The 15,292-nt window shown below is 41.5% G+C and overlaps 1 protein-coding gene across 1 annotated transcript in view; it reads right to left on the bottom strand.

Moving 5' to 3' along the window:
* TXLNB (taxilin beta) overlaps positions 1-15,292 on the bottom strand; it is a 34,703-nt gene that overhangs the window by 8,565 nt on the left and 10,846 nt on the right. The window contains exons 4-6 of the mRNA XM_013175331.3: positions 12,531-12,701; positions 5,878-6,072; positions 4,095-4,214 (exon numbers count right to left, since the gene is read on the bottom strand). Of these exons, the coding sequence (XP_013030785.3) occupies positions 4,095-4,214; positions 5,878-6,072; positions 12,531-12,701 (486 nt within the window). The remainder of the gene's footprint in view (positions 1-4,094; positions 4,215-5,877; positions 6,073-12,530; positions 12,702-15,292) is intronic.

Below are 15,292 nucleotides of genomic sequence, written 5' to 3'. Positions count from 1 at the left end.
ATGCAGAAAATATATTTGATCCTAGTAAAAACCTTGATTCTAAACATTTAGTTAGAAATAACACATGCAAACTACTTGAATTTCACCTGGCAAAAGGGCTGAGGATGTATGCTATAAATGCTGATCGAACAATATAATGACTTCTCTCCTTCTCCAGCTATTTGTGGCACTGAGACTCAATTAGACTTGTATATATATACATATTTATATATAAGCTCTAAAAGGTACATTTTCTCCATCCATTTGGCCTTTTGATTCAAACCCACTGAATTATTAGCATCTACAGTTTCCAGGATAAGAATGATTTGCAGCTTAGCCATGTATTGTATGAAGAAATACCATGTTCTGTTAGTTTTATACTTGCCTCTTAATAATTATTTTAAGAATTTAATTTGATGTCTGTTTTAATTGAGGTAAGTCAAATTCTGAGTTTAGATCTTGTGGGCTAAAATTTCAAGATTTCGAATAGGTCATGTCAGCATGTCCTAGCTATTAAAATGGTGTGATAGGAAAAGGCCTAGGTTAAAAGGGTTTCCTGGGAGAATGTATGTTCCTTGCACATGAAAATATATTTTTTAAGTTTGGATGAAATCTGGATTTTTAAATTTCAGGTTTCTGTGATATCTAGTTGGTGATTTTAAAAAAAAAAAAATCATTTGAGTATTTATAGGGTGTCTGGGTTGAACATTTATTGGAAGTTCTTTGAAAACCTCCAGGGCTACCCAGTCTCCAGGCCAGTCATTGCTTCCAAGAACTGGGCTTTTATCTGTATTCCTTAAATCTTGGCTAGGGTTACCCTCTTATCCAGTGTGCCTGGGATAATGAAGAGGCCTTGCTTCCCCTGCCATGTCTTCTGCCACAGTATGATAGACGTGAGATGGGCAGAGAAAGCAAAGTTGCTTCTTTTGCCTAGTAATGAAATGTTTCTTCTCTACTATTGACCCACATAGCTTCTGTAGCTAGTTAAAATCCAAGAGTTAATAAATTCTTCTGTAAGGAAAGCAAGCTGCAGAGAGGTTTGCTCAAATTAACGTGCGCTCTTATGCAGCTTGGGGTCATCTACAAACACCAAGCTGAGAGAAACTGCATCAGGAGAACTGACACATTTATTAATTGGCTATGAAGTGGTAACAAGGAGGCTGAAGTATAAAGAAATGATTAAATATTGCATGTGGTGTTTACAAAACAGAACTTCTGTGAAGCCTGGTGTTGTTAGACTATATAATTAGAGCTAAGATAGCTGCTGGAGACCCAGGCAGTCACATCATGCTCTGGTCTGAAAGATCCAGTCCCCAGGAACACACATTCTGATTTAATGACATGGACCTAGGGGCTGGTTTAGTGAAAATTAGGCTTCCCCTTTTTGCTGCCAGATTTTACAAAATTCCGATTATGTAGAAATCTGATCATTACCGTCCAGTCACATGCTTGAAAGCCACAGAGGCTTTAAACTATAGTTAACTACAAATCAAAGTTTGCTTTACGAGTGCTGAAAATGCATGGTATGTCGAGGAAGTCCCAGTAGTGGTGACCAGTAATGGGATGATAGTAAAACTGCATCTTTAGGTCAGGCTGACCCTTTGGGAAGGCCACACAGCAAAACAAACAATTGCTGCTTACTCAGGGAATCACATTCTTGTTGCATGTGAAGAATGAATTGTGTGAGAATGAGTCAATCTGCCTGTTGAGCTGTGATGTGCAGAGGCTGCAGGAGAGGACATCTCTCCCTGAATGAGGTAAAGAAATTTTGTATACGAGCAAAGATTCCTACATGGAAGAACTGCATAGAAAAACATCAAAGCGAGCCTCCAAGGAGCAATCAAATTGATAAAAGAATATAAAAAGTCTCATTTAAAGATATTTGCAAAATCCTGCAGCAAACTGATGCACAAGGATGTCAAAAAATGGTATGCGGAGAACTGGTATGTACAGGAGGCTGGAGTGCAGCAAGGCTCTGACTTTGCACATTTGAGCTGGAGAGAGAGCGAGCTAAATGAGAGGACTCAGTCAAAAACACCTTAATTTCATACATATATATACATACCCCCACACAATAGCTGGGTGGGCGGGAGTAAGAGCTCAGCAGCATGACTGAGAGGGGAGATGTGTAGGCTAGCTCTCAGTACTGGGCTACCTGTGATGAATTGTGACATACTGGTCGTGCCTTGTCTCATGGCATGGCTTTGGCCAGTCACTGAAGTTTTCCAGCTAAAGCTACCTTGCTCTGAGGTGATGTTAGTAATATATCACCAAACTATCTCAAAGGCAGGGTTCTGAGCATTAGCTTGGGAAGTATGAAAAAAATCTTTGAACACGGTGCATTTAATTATACACCCACTACTTAAAGTCTGTGTGTCTTGTTTTCGAACCTGTTATTTCATAGGTGCTAGTCATACATTCAGCAAAGCCACAAAGGAAATCTCCCACTCCCAAATGTAGATGGTGGTGACTTTCATGGCTTTAAAAGAAACAAAAATAATAAAACTGTGTGCATCAACTCTGAATAAAATGCAGAGAGAAGATTTGGCTACAATCAGGGCCAGGCACTGCAGCAGACAGCACCAAAGCTCATATTCTCTGAGGCACTGCAAGAATGGTCATTGACACAAGGCTGTGTTTGTGAGTTTTCCACATGGCCAATCTGTCTTTTGGATTTTATTTTATTTTTTCAGTATCTGAAATCTGAGACTCAGTAGCAAAACTCACAGTGGCAGTAGTAAAGTAAGCCCAACTTTGCCTTGTCATTGTAAAGCATTTCTTGGAAATGTTTCCCGGGGTTTGCACCTGCTTAGGATGAACTGTCATGAGTGAAATTTTGGACTTTGGCTTTAAATAGACCCCACAGTGAAAGGGCAGACTCAGCTGGACCATACACTGTTATGCAGAGACATGTGGATGTGCACCCGGAGAAGTCTCAGCTCCTCTTCCCCCTCAGTTTTTCAGCTGGCAGTAAAACTTGAGCAGGAATGGGTGTCCCAGCCACAAGATCAGTGTAGAGAAAGAGGATAAATTCTCTTAGGAACAACTTTTGGTGAGAGGTGTTTGTTGTGTTTCCATTGTGCTCTCTCCACAGGGCTTAGAGCCCCACAGTTTCATCCACATTTTACGGCATTTTGGCTATGCTTGTACTAATGTGTCTCTTTTCAGATAAAAAAAGGGATAAATATCCCTTCAGAGCTCTCTAATGCAGCTCCTGAGCTAGCTACAGGACTGGTGAGGACTAAAGGTTTCCTCCGGCTGCTGAGAGCCCGATGCTCCCCTGTACATAGCCTCGGCTGCTGCCACCACAGAGAAAAGGGTCTGGGTGCCAGTGGTGAACACTGGTAGAATGACTGTGAAAATACCAGGCAGCATGAGGAAGCGAGTTTTGGTCTGCGTAAGTCTCAAGACATGTGAGGCCAGGGCGGGGTGTCCTCCCCCTGTTCCAGCTGTGCCTGTGGGGACATCCTGCCTGGAGCTGCTCTCTGCTGTCCCCCTACCAGAGGTGTCCCTCCACCAGGCAGGGAGGAGCAGCAAATGAATCTGTGAAATGAACCTGGGTTCTTCCTGCCTGGAAGAGACACTGGCAGAGCAATGTGGGGAGGGAGCCTCTGCAGAAGAAAAGGGAGCCTTGATGCTCCTCTGGTCTCCTCCACTGGCAAAACCAGACCCACAGGAGGACATCTGGGGAGGCTGAGTCAGGGGTGGGTACCAGCCTTCAGCTGACTTAATCATATGTTCTTGTTCTCCTTGTTCTTGCTTAAATGTGCTCATTCACCATGTGAGGAGCTGGAGCATCCAATATCAGAGCCGTTTGGAAACTAATGGCATCATCTGACACAACATCATGATGAATCAACTGTGCAGTAGCAGTGAGTTAGCTGGAGCAGACTGTGCTCTAACCTACTGCTCACAGTTTGTGTCAAAGGCTGTAAACACTGCTGAAAGCAGTCTTCAGAGGCTGTTCTTTTACATCAAGCACTGAGAGTAGCATTAAAAACTTGTGTTTCTCTACTACTGTGTCACAGCTCTGACCTGTAGAACATTAGTGAAATATCATGCAGGGCTCATTTTGGCCTGAAGTTAGATAAAAGACAAGTTAGTGAGATAGTTACATATTCCTTTTCTTTCTGGTGTCGCTCCTCTGCTTCCTTCATCATTTCCTGAGACTGCTCCAACTTGGCATCCACCAATTTCTGTTGAAGTTCTCTGTGCTTGAATATTTTATCAAGGTGCTGTAAGAAAACAAATCCTGCTGAATGTGCAGGTTTAGTTACGTACACAGACCTTCATGCTCATGCATGTACGGCTATCTACCGGAACAAGACAAGACAAAAATATTGCAAAACAGGAAGACTCCCAACCCACTGCAGTTACAAAAAAGCTGTGGTGCTGATAAGAAAAAACTGTGCCAGAATTTGCATAGGAAGGGAAATGTGTTTACATGATCTATTTTGATTTGTAACAAAAAGAAAAATAAAAGGGGGGGGGGGGAGAAAGAGAAAGAAAAGCCTCAGCATCTTTGCCAGTTCTATGATCTAAATATAAAGTCATCAGTATATTCCAATTTGATTACAGATCAAATAATTGGCCATCAATAATAAACATGCAAGGAATGCACTTTTTTGTAGCTGCTAAGTGGCCAGTCGATCTAAGTCACTGTGTAGATAAACGTGTAGAAACACATTGCACCTGCAGTACTTGGGAGCATATGCACATCTCCTACTGCCCTCTCTGTTAACACATGCCCTGTACATCCCATTTGCTCTGTCCTCACGTGCATAATGTGGGCTCGGAGGGCTTGGGTAAAAGTACATGAGTGGGGATGTGGAAGAGATCAGACCAGATGAACCATAGGTCTCCTGTGGCCTGTAAAACTTCTGGCTCCATGGTGACCTTCAGGAGGTAAGCGTTGCTGATAGCCCTCCTAACTTGTGCTGCATTTAAATAAGACTAAATATTCTGAGCACATCCCTCTGCTTTACATTGTCCTTTTATAGAAACCACAAGACAGGGATGTACATTCCCTTCGTTCAACATAAGGCTTCATACAAGATGCAACAGATTTAGAAATGAGTGTATTGTATCGGGCATTGCAGATTGTAATGACAGGTTACTTATGTTTTATTCAGCATGATAATGTTGTCTGGTTGCATTGAGACTCACAATCAACACATTTAGAAACAATAAAAAGACCCACTGTGATATTTGTTAGCATTTTCATAAAATCAAAACAAAAATAGTAGCTTGGGACTTTTCCAGAGTTGTTTTTTTTTGTGTCAAAATTATCTGACCTATTCTAATATTTACATTTAATGCAATTTTCCATCCGTGTGTTATCTGCTAGTTTTTATGGTAAACGTTGTTCCTGCAAAGAAGAATATATTCCAAAGCAAAGGGCCCCTCTCTCTCTTTTGTTATTAGTTTTCTGCTTCTGGGAAGAGCGGAAGCATTCACACCAGGACTCTTCTCAGCAACCTGTGTCTTGGGGGATCAGAAGTGCATCTGGCATCACCAGTGGGCCAGACTGTGCAAAAAGATGGTGCTCACTGGGGACTTTGGGGTTCCTTATGGACTTGGGGGAGCTGTGTGTGGACTGGGGTGCAGCTTAGCAGGTACCCTGCTGCTTGGGCACCTTGGTCCCTCTCCCCACCCATCATAGGCAAAGATGCTGTGGGTGCTGCAGGCAGGATGCCGGTCTGGACAACTCTTCACCCACGTTCGCCATATGGGATCCCACTGGCTCGATGCATGCATAGCTCCAACCGGATTGCAAAGCACAGTGGAAGTCGCCCAAGATACCCAAACGATATCGTGCGGGGGGACAGGTTGGCAATGTGTTCTGCTTTCCCCTGGGAAGCTGGGTTTGCTGCCTGTCTCCGTGGGTGTTGCGCTCACCTCTTCCCGCAGCTCGTACTGGTCAATGATGCTTTTCAGCTTCTCTGCCAGCTCTGTGTTCTCCTGGCAGAGCTTCATGTTTCTCTCGCTTTGCTGCTCGATCTGAGCCTGGATTTCACTCAGCGTGCCCTGGAAATGATTAGTAATTTCTTTCCTCTTCTCATCTTCCTCCCGTGCCCGCTGAATCGTTTCCTCCTGTTTATAACAGGAGAGAAGGCAGTAATGTAAGATGCATAATAAGCAGTTCCAAAAAGATACTGTTTCAGAGTAGCATAAAGCTATTCTTTGAAGGGTTTATACATCTTTACATTCCTCTTTGGAGATTTTCTTCCTTTCATGTGCTCCAGCATTAGGCATGATTCTAAATTTACAGAGCAAATTATACAGCGGTCTTGAAAAAATTACAGAACTAAGAATTTGCATTTATAAAGATGGATGTAGAACAGAGTTTCAGATCAAAGTGATCCTGGAAAAGGGGACGTTCATGCATGTCTTAATTCATGATACTGTAGCACAGCTTTTACTTTGGAAGATATTTTGTGGAAGTAGTCAAAAGCTCTTTTATCAGAATGCTTTTTGATTGAATTATGAATTCACCCTTTAAAATGCCTCCGTTTAACTAGAAACCCTCATATCAAATTTATGGAATTTTGGATTATCATTTATTAAGAGGAATTCCCTATTTTCTGTAGAATCCCTTCCCATTCCTCACATTTCCTAGCCTTGCTTTCTAACTGTCACTAATATTGGGTTGAACTTATTAGGTGGTAGAATCAAGGAGAGCTTGTGGGCTGGTTCTTAGAGACTCAACGTAGAGAATCAGAATTTGTCTTGGAGAAAGATTGATGGATTATGTTTTAACCAACTGTTGAAATTCTGTTTTGAAATTCTTTTTATATATAAAAGAGAATGTGGAAAGAATCTAGATTCTTTGATTTCAGTGAAGAACCGTGGACAAGTTTTATTTCCTTTTACCCATTTGCTTCCAGGGCAATCTGCCCTTCTGGGGAATGTAATCCTCATATGCAGTGGCAAGTACAATATCTACTGTCGTTACGAATCATGCCAGAACCATTTTAAGAAACCTCTCCACAGCATGCAAATGGCGTACTCTAATAAGGTTTCAACTAGTGTAGTCATTTACATAAAAATCTCTGATAACACTGCATATGAATATTTTCTGTAAATAGATCTGAATAAAGCCTTCACTGACTCTAATGAAGTATAATTTATATCATAAATGTGACATAAAGGGTGTTGGTTCAGGTCCTACTCTTAAAGTAAGTTGAATACCAAGTGACCCAATTTCTACTTAACATGCAAATCACAAGACTGATCTTGAAACACTCCTGTTCAAGGTAGAAGACGTTTGTCCTTTTGCTGCCAGGAAGCAATAAGGATGACAATGCTTTGGATGACAGGAGGAAAGCTGTTGGAGCTATGTGTGATAATATTACAGCAGTGGACAGAAATCACTGTAAAATCCTGTTGTGCGCTGAATTTTACAAAAGAACATGCATGTGTGTTCACTAACAGTGTAAAACGAAGTGTGAGCCCAGAACTCTTAAAGGGAGGAAAGAATGACAGAGGGAGCTGGGCAAATGGCTGGGGGGGTTCCTGGTTCAATACCTGGGGTGGAAATTGGACACACAAAAAATATGGAGCAAGATGAAAGAGAAATTCTCTAATTTTTATTTTTATTTTTTGGAATTTGTAAGAATGATTTTGAGTTATCCTGAAATATTTTGCTTGATGAGAATTTGAGCTGTGTTCTGTTTGTACTTTCTTTTTTGTTTAACTCTTTTAAGGATGATTTTAGAACAGAAATACTGTTCTAAAATAGAGTTTAAAATGCTACTTAGAAAGCATTTTAAAACAACGGTTTCAGCATTCCCAAGATGAAACATTTAATTTTCTTCTGAAAAGTGATATTTATATATATAAAATATATATATAAAAGTAGTCCTTTTTGTTCTTGTTTGAAACTTTTATTCTTGTTTGAAACTTTGCCAAATTTAACTCGAACTCCTTGATGGGTTTAGTCAAGTCAGAATTCTGTTTTACCTTTAATACACTGTTTAAAAAACTGCTCATGGCTCTTTCTTCTCCATTGCTTAGGTGCAGCTCTGAGCAGGGAGAAGATTGACCAGGTGCCTCCACTTCAAGTAGTCAAATACAAGAGTGAGAAACTGAACATGTTTGGAGTCCTATTTCTATGGCTTCAAAACACCCTTCCTCAAAAATACTTCATTGTTTCAATGGACCAAACAGTGTTATAACACAATGTCACTGCTGTGATTTAAAGCTCACCGGAGTAATAAATCCATCTGAATATAAAATAAAAAAATGGTGTCTTGCACATAAGTCACACTGAACAGCTCTGTTACAAGGTGAAATGAGACATCCTGAGAGTAGCAATCATGCAAATATTTAAAAAAAGAAAAGTGCGTGTGTTACCCAGAGGATCTTATTTTCTGCTCATCTTTTTTTTTTTCCTGAGTAGAATAATTACACAGAGGACAGAGAGAATACAAAGTTTCATGGTTATAAATGCTGAGAACTAAGATGCGTTTTGTTGCAGGGCAGTGAATTTCTCTTGACCTCTTCTCCTCTGGAGAACAAGCCTATGGGGGCTGGGGTGTGCCCCAGCGAGCTCCTCAGAGTCCCTGTGCCAGGGAACAAAAGCCCTCTGTGCCTGACGCTGTGCCATACCAGGGAGCTGCCTGCGATGCTGCTGCTCCCATCTGATGCTAGACTGTTGCCTGGGCCCAAAGGTAAAAAGGGTTCAGCTTCAGAGGTTTGTCAGCAGTACTGATAATACCATGGGAATAGTGATGGGTCTGTGGAGGTGTCTACTTTAACACTGAGCCTTTACTAGCTGTAAAAGCTGATGGCTGAGGTTGCACTGGAGCCAGGGAGGGGTCTGGATGCCCATGGAGCCCTGCTCTCCTGCCAGCTCCCCTTCACCCACCTCACAGTCTGACAGACCCCCAAGTCATCAGCATCACACAGATTTTGTTATCACAAGGCCACAGCTGTTTCTTTAGACCTGGCCCCATAATGTGAGAAAATACCCTTTTTCCAGTAGGTTCCTTAGTCCCTCCCATTTCAAGACTCCATACTGCAAAGTAAAATCCTTGTAAAATTAAGGTTGTCCCCTGACTGGAAGACTGAAGACTGCCCTCCACCCTGTGTTATTGCTGCTACAGCTGCGTTAGCTGCACAGAGCCTGGAACTCCTGCCCTGCTTGGTTGTAGGGAGCAGAGCTGAGCGCGTCTGGAGTGGTGACTTCTCAGCATCACCACAGTGAATTCATAATGTGTGAACCACACTCCCGCACTCTCTGTTTATTTCTTTTAACAGTTTTAAATTAAACATTCAGTTTTAGTGAGGGGAAGGAAAATAAATAAAAAAAAATTGTAAATTCTTTTAAGATTTCTGGTTGTAGAAGACTAATATCCAGCCACTACTGTTTCTTTCCCTCTGTCCTTTCTTAATCTTTGTGCTCTGTATCTACCCCTGCTGCAGCACCGCTATCACTCTCGTGTGTTTTGCTGCTAACAACGTAAAAATGCATTGAACAAAACCTTGTAAAATTAAGACAAGGATATTTTGCACTTTGGGATTTAGCACTGGAATGTGAAATAATTTGCAAATAGAAGGGCAATGTTATCTCTGGTCCTCATCTCTCTCTAGGGCAAATCAAGACAACTGTTAGTCTGCTGAAGCCGTATCAGCAGAGATGATGTGAGTGCAGACTCCTCATTTTCAGTGAACTGCTCTCCCCACTCCCAGGCAGCTTGGTCTGAGCCTTAGGTCTGCAGTTTGGAGCCGAGCCCATATTCAAAGCTGTTGACTGTTGTGACATTTGTATGAAAGTCACTGCTTAATGCCAGTAGCAGGAAGGACAAGGGACCTGAGATATGTTACTACAAGACACTAAGTAGCCACCAGACCTTCAGCTAATTGGCAGAACACTAACACAATGCAGAGAAATGAGATGCTATTGCTCTTAGCAGAGCTATTCTCCATTGCAGTGGGAATATGTTGTTACTTCACGAACATTTATCTTGCTTTTCTTAGAGGGAGAATTAAACATCTGTTTTCTGCTGTGAGCTGTAACTGCTAGGAAATAATCTGAATAGCTGGACTGTAAGTAAGTGAAATTTTGAGGCCAGTATCTAATACTAACCAGAAATTCTCTTCTCTGATCTGCACTGTGGATTTTCAGTGCAGCTCCGCATTGCATATTCATCACCACTTGGCTGCACCAATCTCCAATTAATGGGAGTTCCACACACCAGATGAGTGAAGATGACATTTACATGACATGATGTGCATATAATGTACCACATGGCAAGTCAGAGGATATTCATGATCTGGATAGGCCAGGCTTCTTTGCTCTTAAAATGACACAATCTCCAACAATTTTTATTTTCCATTCCTTTGGAACGTAATCAGAAAAGCTAATCCCAAATGTTAAAAAAATTATGAATCAGCTTCTCTGTCCTGCTAAAGCCAAAATAAAAATTACTTAAGCATGGGGTTTTAAAAATAACACACAATAGCCCTGTTTTGAGCCCTCTCAATATAGTCATAAGCAAAAGAAAATTACACTAATTTAAATAAACAGAAGATGAGATTCTGGATACTCACAGATCTCCAGAAGCTAAAGCTTAAAGGCAAATATTCCAAGAATTGTGGTAAAATTGTTAAAGAGACAAAACCAGATAAATATATTGAATTTCTTTATTTATTAATTTATTCTGCAAATATATTTGTTATACTTTTTTTTTTTTTAATGCTGAAGACACAGGAAAGAGAGGAAAGCCAGTATTCAGTGTTTCTTAAAAGTTCTCCAGCTTCTTAGAAAGAAGAGCCCAAATTTCAAACACTTCTTCCTTAGCTGAAATATCAGCTTAGGTACCTTTCCTGGCTCCCCTGGCTTAAGTACAAGGGAAAAAATCAGAACTGAATGAGGAATTGATGATTTTATTTAGGGGACTTAGTTGCAAAGTAAAACAGACCAACAAGTGGGAAGATGTTGGAAAGAGACTTTCCTAAATGTAAAGACAAAATGCATGATGAACTATTTGTATGCAAAGAGAAAGAAAAACAGTTATTCTCTACTAGTGGGATTAATAAGCATATGATAGCTGGGAGATAGTGCAAGTCATTCAACAAAACCTGTTTCAAATACGTTTTCTGAATATAATTAGTTTTTCTCTATACCTTTTTCCACTGACTTGGGCATATGATTTGATTGCTTTAGAAGTCTCAGTTAAGTCTATACAAAGCACTGTACTCTTAAATCACTTTAAAATTGGTTTGTATTTCTGCTGAGAGATTTTGCCAAAGATGCTCTGGTAGATCAGTGTGGATCGATACTGAGATATAGCTTAATATACACCAGGTTTGGTACAAATGATAGGCAAGAATTTATTTGACACTGACAGTTTTGAGCTACTGTAACTGAGCACACAGAGATATGCTTCCTGTCTGTTAAACTGCTTTACACCTACTCATGCATAGTTTGTGTTTAGACATGGCTGTTTCCTCTCACAGATATATTCTTACGAACACACAGTAAAAGTTAAGGCTAGTCCCTGAACGCCCACTCCTGAGGTGGTAGAAATGAATGAGAATCTATACAGTTAATAGAAGTTATGTGAGGTGAGGTTGTTGCTGCTAAGAATTCATATGTGTTGTTCTACACATAACTATACCTCCATAAAGGATTTTGAATAGAGCAAGCAGAGGCTTTTTGTATAACACTACTGTCACTAACATATTCTCAAAAGTAAAAAGAAAGATCACAACAGAAATATATACCTTCAACCTAGAATTTTTTAAGAACCATAATCAGATTATAAATTTCACATTTATATGGCATGGTGCACCAAGGAATAGGCAGATCTGGTATATGGGTCCCAGCGTCTTGACACTCTTGAGGATTTCCTTTCTGAACTGGTGTTTGTAATCCAGACAACTTCCACAAACAGTGTCAGCATCCTTGCTGTTTTGAAGCCTGATGTCTTGAGGAAAATGTCCTGACTGACAGACATCACAGATCGCTTGAAAATGCCCAGGAGCTCAAATCATATGAAAACAGCTGCCAGCCTTCTGTGAGTCCTGTACAGCAAATCTGGTGTTTGTATAATTCTGGCCACACACCTGTATTCACATTTGCAGTCTCAGGGATCTGAGAAGATATCTTCTGGGAGACCCAGCTGCTACAGATTAAAAAACACCCTTCCCCAGCTGCCTGCTTCACACTTGGACCCTCCATGCCAGCAGGTTGGAGCTGAGAGCTGGAGCAACATGGACACTTCTCGCAGCTAGGCCTGGTGCTGGGTGACTGACCCTGCTGGGAGGGAGAGGGTGACCTGCCACAGCAAATTTGGCATGACTTATCTGTTGGCACTACTTATTTTTCCTGTGCTGGACTACCTGGTAACACAAGAATGGCTTACAGCTGATGTAGGTGAACTCAGAATCACAAGATCAGACCGGCTGAGGTTGGAAGGGACCTCTGGAGATCACCTGGTCACATCGCCCTGCTAAAGCAGGACCACCTGGAGACAGCTGCCCAGTACCATGTACTGGGCATCTTCCTTCTCTCTGCTGGGCACCTCAATAAGGCCAACACTCACCTTGAGGTTTTTGTTGTGCCTCTGGAGCTCCCTGCACAGGCTCTCGAGTTTGCTGCGGGCAAGGATGGCTCGGCTGTGCTCACTCTGCAGCTGGTCCTTCTCCTTGGTGATCTGGGCCTGCCTCTTCTGCAGGTACTTGAGCTGCTTCTGCTCAGCACGATGTTCTTCAAGCTGGGCAGGGAATGGGGGTTAAAACAGATGAAGAGGAAAAGGAAAGAAAAGGAAATTAATTTATTTGAAGGGCAGCTGTGAGATTTTATTTTTGTTTTAGTGTTAAGAACAAGAGCAGTTGGTAGCTCTTAATGCAATGAGATTTCTCCAGATCATCAAGATAACTCAATAGTAGCTCATTCTATTTTGCAGCTTCATGAAAGAGAAGTCCCCAGATTTCCTAGATACCCAGAAAACTGTTGAAAACAAAACAACAGTGACAACAACAACAAAACAGCAGAAAAGGTGCTGGACACCAAGGATAGAGTCTGTGTGAGGGCTTTGCTGCTGTTGGAGGCAGAAGGCTTTTTGTGGTTTAATTCGTCAGGCAGTTAAACACAATACAGCTGTTCACTCACATTCCCCACAGTGGGATAGGGGAGAAAATTGAAAAGTGCACAAACTTGTGAATTGAGATAGGAACAGTTTCTTGAGAACCCCAGCCTCCTATCTGGCAAAGCAGCATGAGAAGCTGAAAAGTCCTTGACTTGTAAGTACTGCTCAGCAACAACTGAAAACATCGGTGTGTTATCAGCATTATTCTCATCCTAAATCCCAAACATAGCACCATACCAGCTACTAGGAAGAAAATTAACTCTATCCCAGCTGAAACCAGGACAAGGCTCTTCAGGGAAGAGCTCTCCAGAACAACCTGTGGGCACTTCCTCTTGGCCAGGCTTTTCTCACTCGCAGACACGTGGGAGCATTTGCCATTTATGTTTCTGAAGGTCCCCCTCATGGGGGTGGGTTACAGTGAGTCAAGCCTCTTTCCAGCTCTTTGGCTCCACGTAATTGCTGAGGAAATTATGGCCAGGCTATGAAGTTCACTTAGGAACTGTTTCTGTGGATGCGTAGCTCCTGCGTTCCCCGAAGGGCTGGTGGGGAGCGTGACGCTGGAGGTGGGATGAGAGGGAGCAAGGGCCTTGCTAATGGACTGGTCATTTCTTCTGACACATGCCTATTATTGGCTGTTTGGAGAAATTTGCTGCACTACAAATTAACACCATAACAGAAATGTCAAAGAACCATTTCACTTCTAAAGCTTTTAAAGATTTCTTCTTCCATTCCAACCCACAGCAGCCCTCCTCGCTGTATTACAGGCATGAATGCATTGTGAGACATTTCTAAAGTCCAGATGTTTTCCAGTTATTCACGAGCTGTGATATGCAAACTTTAATAATAATGGCTGTTATTAGGATATATTATGTAATAATATGGTATCGCTGGTATTAATTATTAACCCCCGCATGACTGGGAAAGTTTGTGAGTGCAGAGGAGCAATGTGCAGCTCAAACAAGGCAGACGACAGAAATAATATGTTGCACTTTCTCTGCCCAAGGATCTGTTCTCTGCAGATGTTCTGTAATTTATGCTTACAGTACAGAGCTCTGTGTATTATCAATCAAATCACAGCTAGTCATACCACAAACCAATGCAATCGCCAGCTTGAAGTATATTTACAGTTTACGCTCAACTTTCAGCATGTGTTTTGTGTATTTTTACCCCAGAAGATTAGAATAGGGGCCTCTACATCTAATCAAGCTGCACTAGCTGAAGTAATTTTTCTAGTATTGTAAGGAGAAAAAAAAACCCTCTCTGTAATTAAGGCTGAGATTTGTTTTCTTTTATAAGCTTGATTTTGGCCCCTTCCCCTTTCCTTTTTAAAAACACACACAAAATGTTCTTTTTGCTTCACATTTTGCATGTGCAGTCTGTGCTTAGCAGTTAATGCTTTGTCCAAATTTTCGATGATTCACTCAAGCTGTGCTTGAGGTAGGGGGCTTAGAATGAAACTGATCTTAATCATGATAGGAAAAGTCTTCCTAGCATTTTTTGCCTTTTTTTTTTTTTCCCATAAAAATGACTTGCTGTAGAAAATTATGTTTGAAAGTTCTCAGAAATATCTAGGATATGACATTACTTTTGCACTGAAGAAGGATACTCACTAGTAAATAGGAAGAACACAAGAGCACCAGGGATGATTTAAAAAATAATAATAATTGATGAAATATTAGCTAAAATTAACTTCAAATAGAAGGAATTCTGATTTTTGAAGGCTGACCTAGTTAGATAAACTCTCAATTTATGGGGAAAAAAAGTTTTATCTTAATCCTGCTGCAGACTGACAATACTTATGTCTATGTATTAGTGTATAGTTGCTGTATACAGAACTTGAGAGACACTCAGGGCTTCTGAAAATACGAGAGAGTGAGGAATCTGCTCCAGAAGTGGTGCTGAGTGAGCGCTTGCAGCATGTGGGGCCAGTGCTTGAGAAGGGGGTGTGCTGTGGTGGTGGTGGAGGTGGCTCGGGCGTTGGTTCTTTAGACACTGGCACAAGTTGCCCAGAGAGGCTGTGGATGCCCCATGCCTGGGGGTGTTCAAGGCCAGGCTGGATGGAGCCTTGGCCAACCCGATCTAGTGGGTGGCATCCCTGTCAATGGCAGGGGGGTGGGAACTGGGTGATCTTTGAGGTCCCTTCCAACCCAAGCCATTCTATGATTCTATGAATTCTGTAACAACTGTAGCAAAAGCTAAAATAAAGCACAGTCTGC

This window comes from Anser cygnoides, chromosome 3 (genome assembly GCF_040182565.1).
Source record: "Anser cygnoides isolate HZ-2024a breed goose chromosome 3, Taihu_goose_T2T_genome, whole genome shotgun sequence".
Lineage (NCBI taxonomy): Eukaryota > Metazoa > Chordata > Aves > Anseriformes > Anatidae > Anser > Anser cygnoides.
This window is presented reverse-complemented; position numbering and strand designations above follow the sequence as displayed.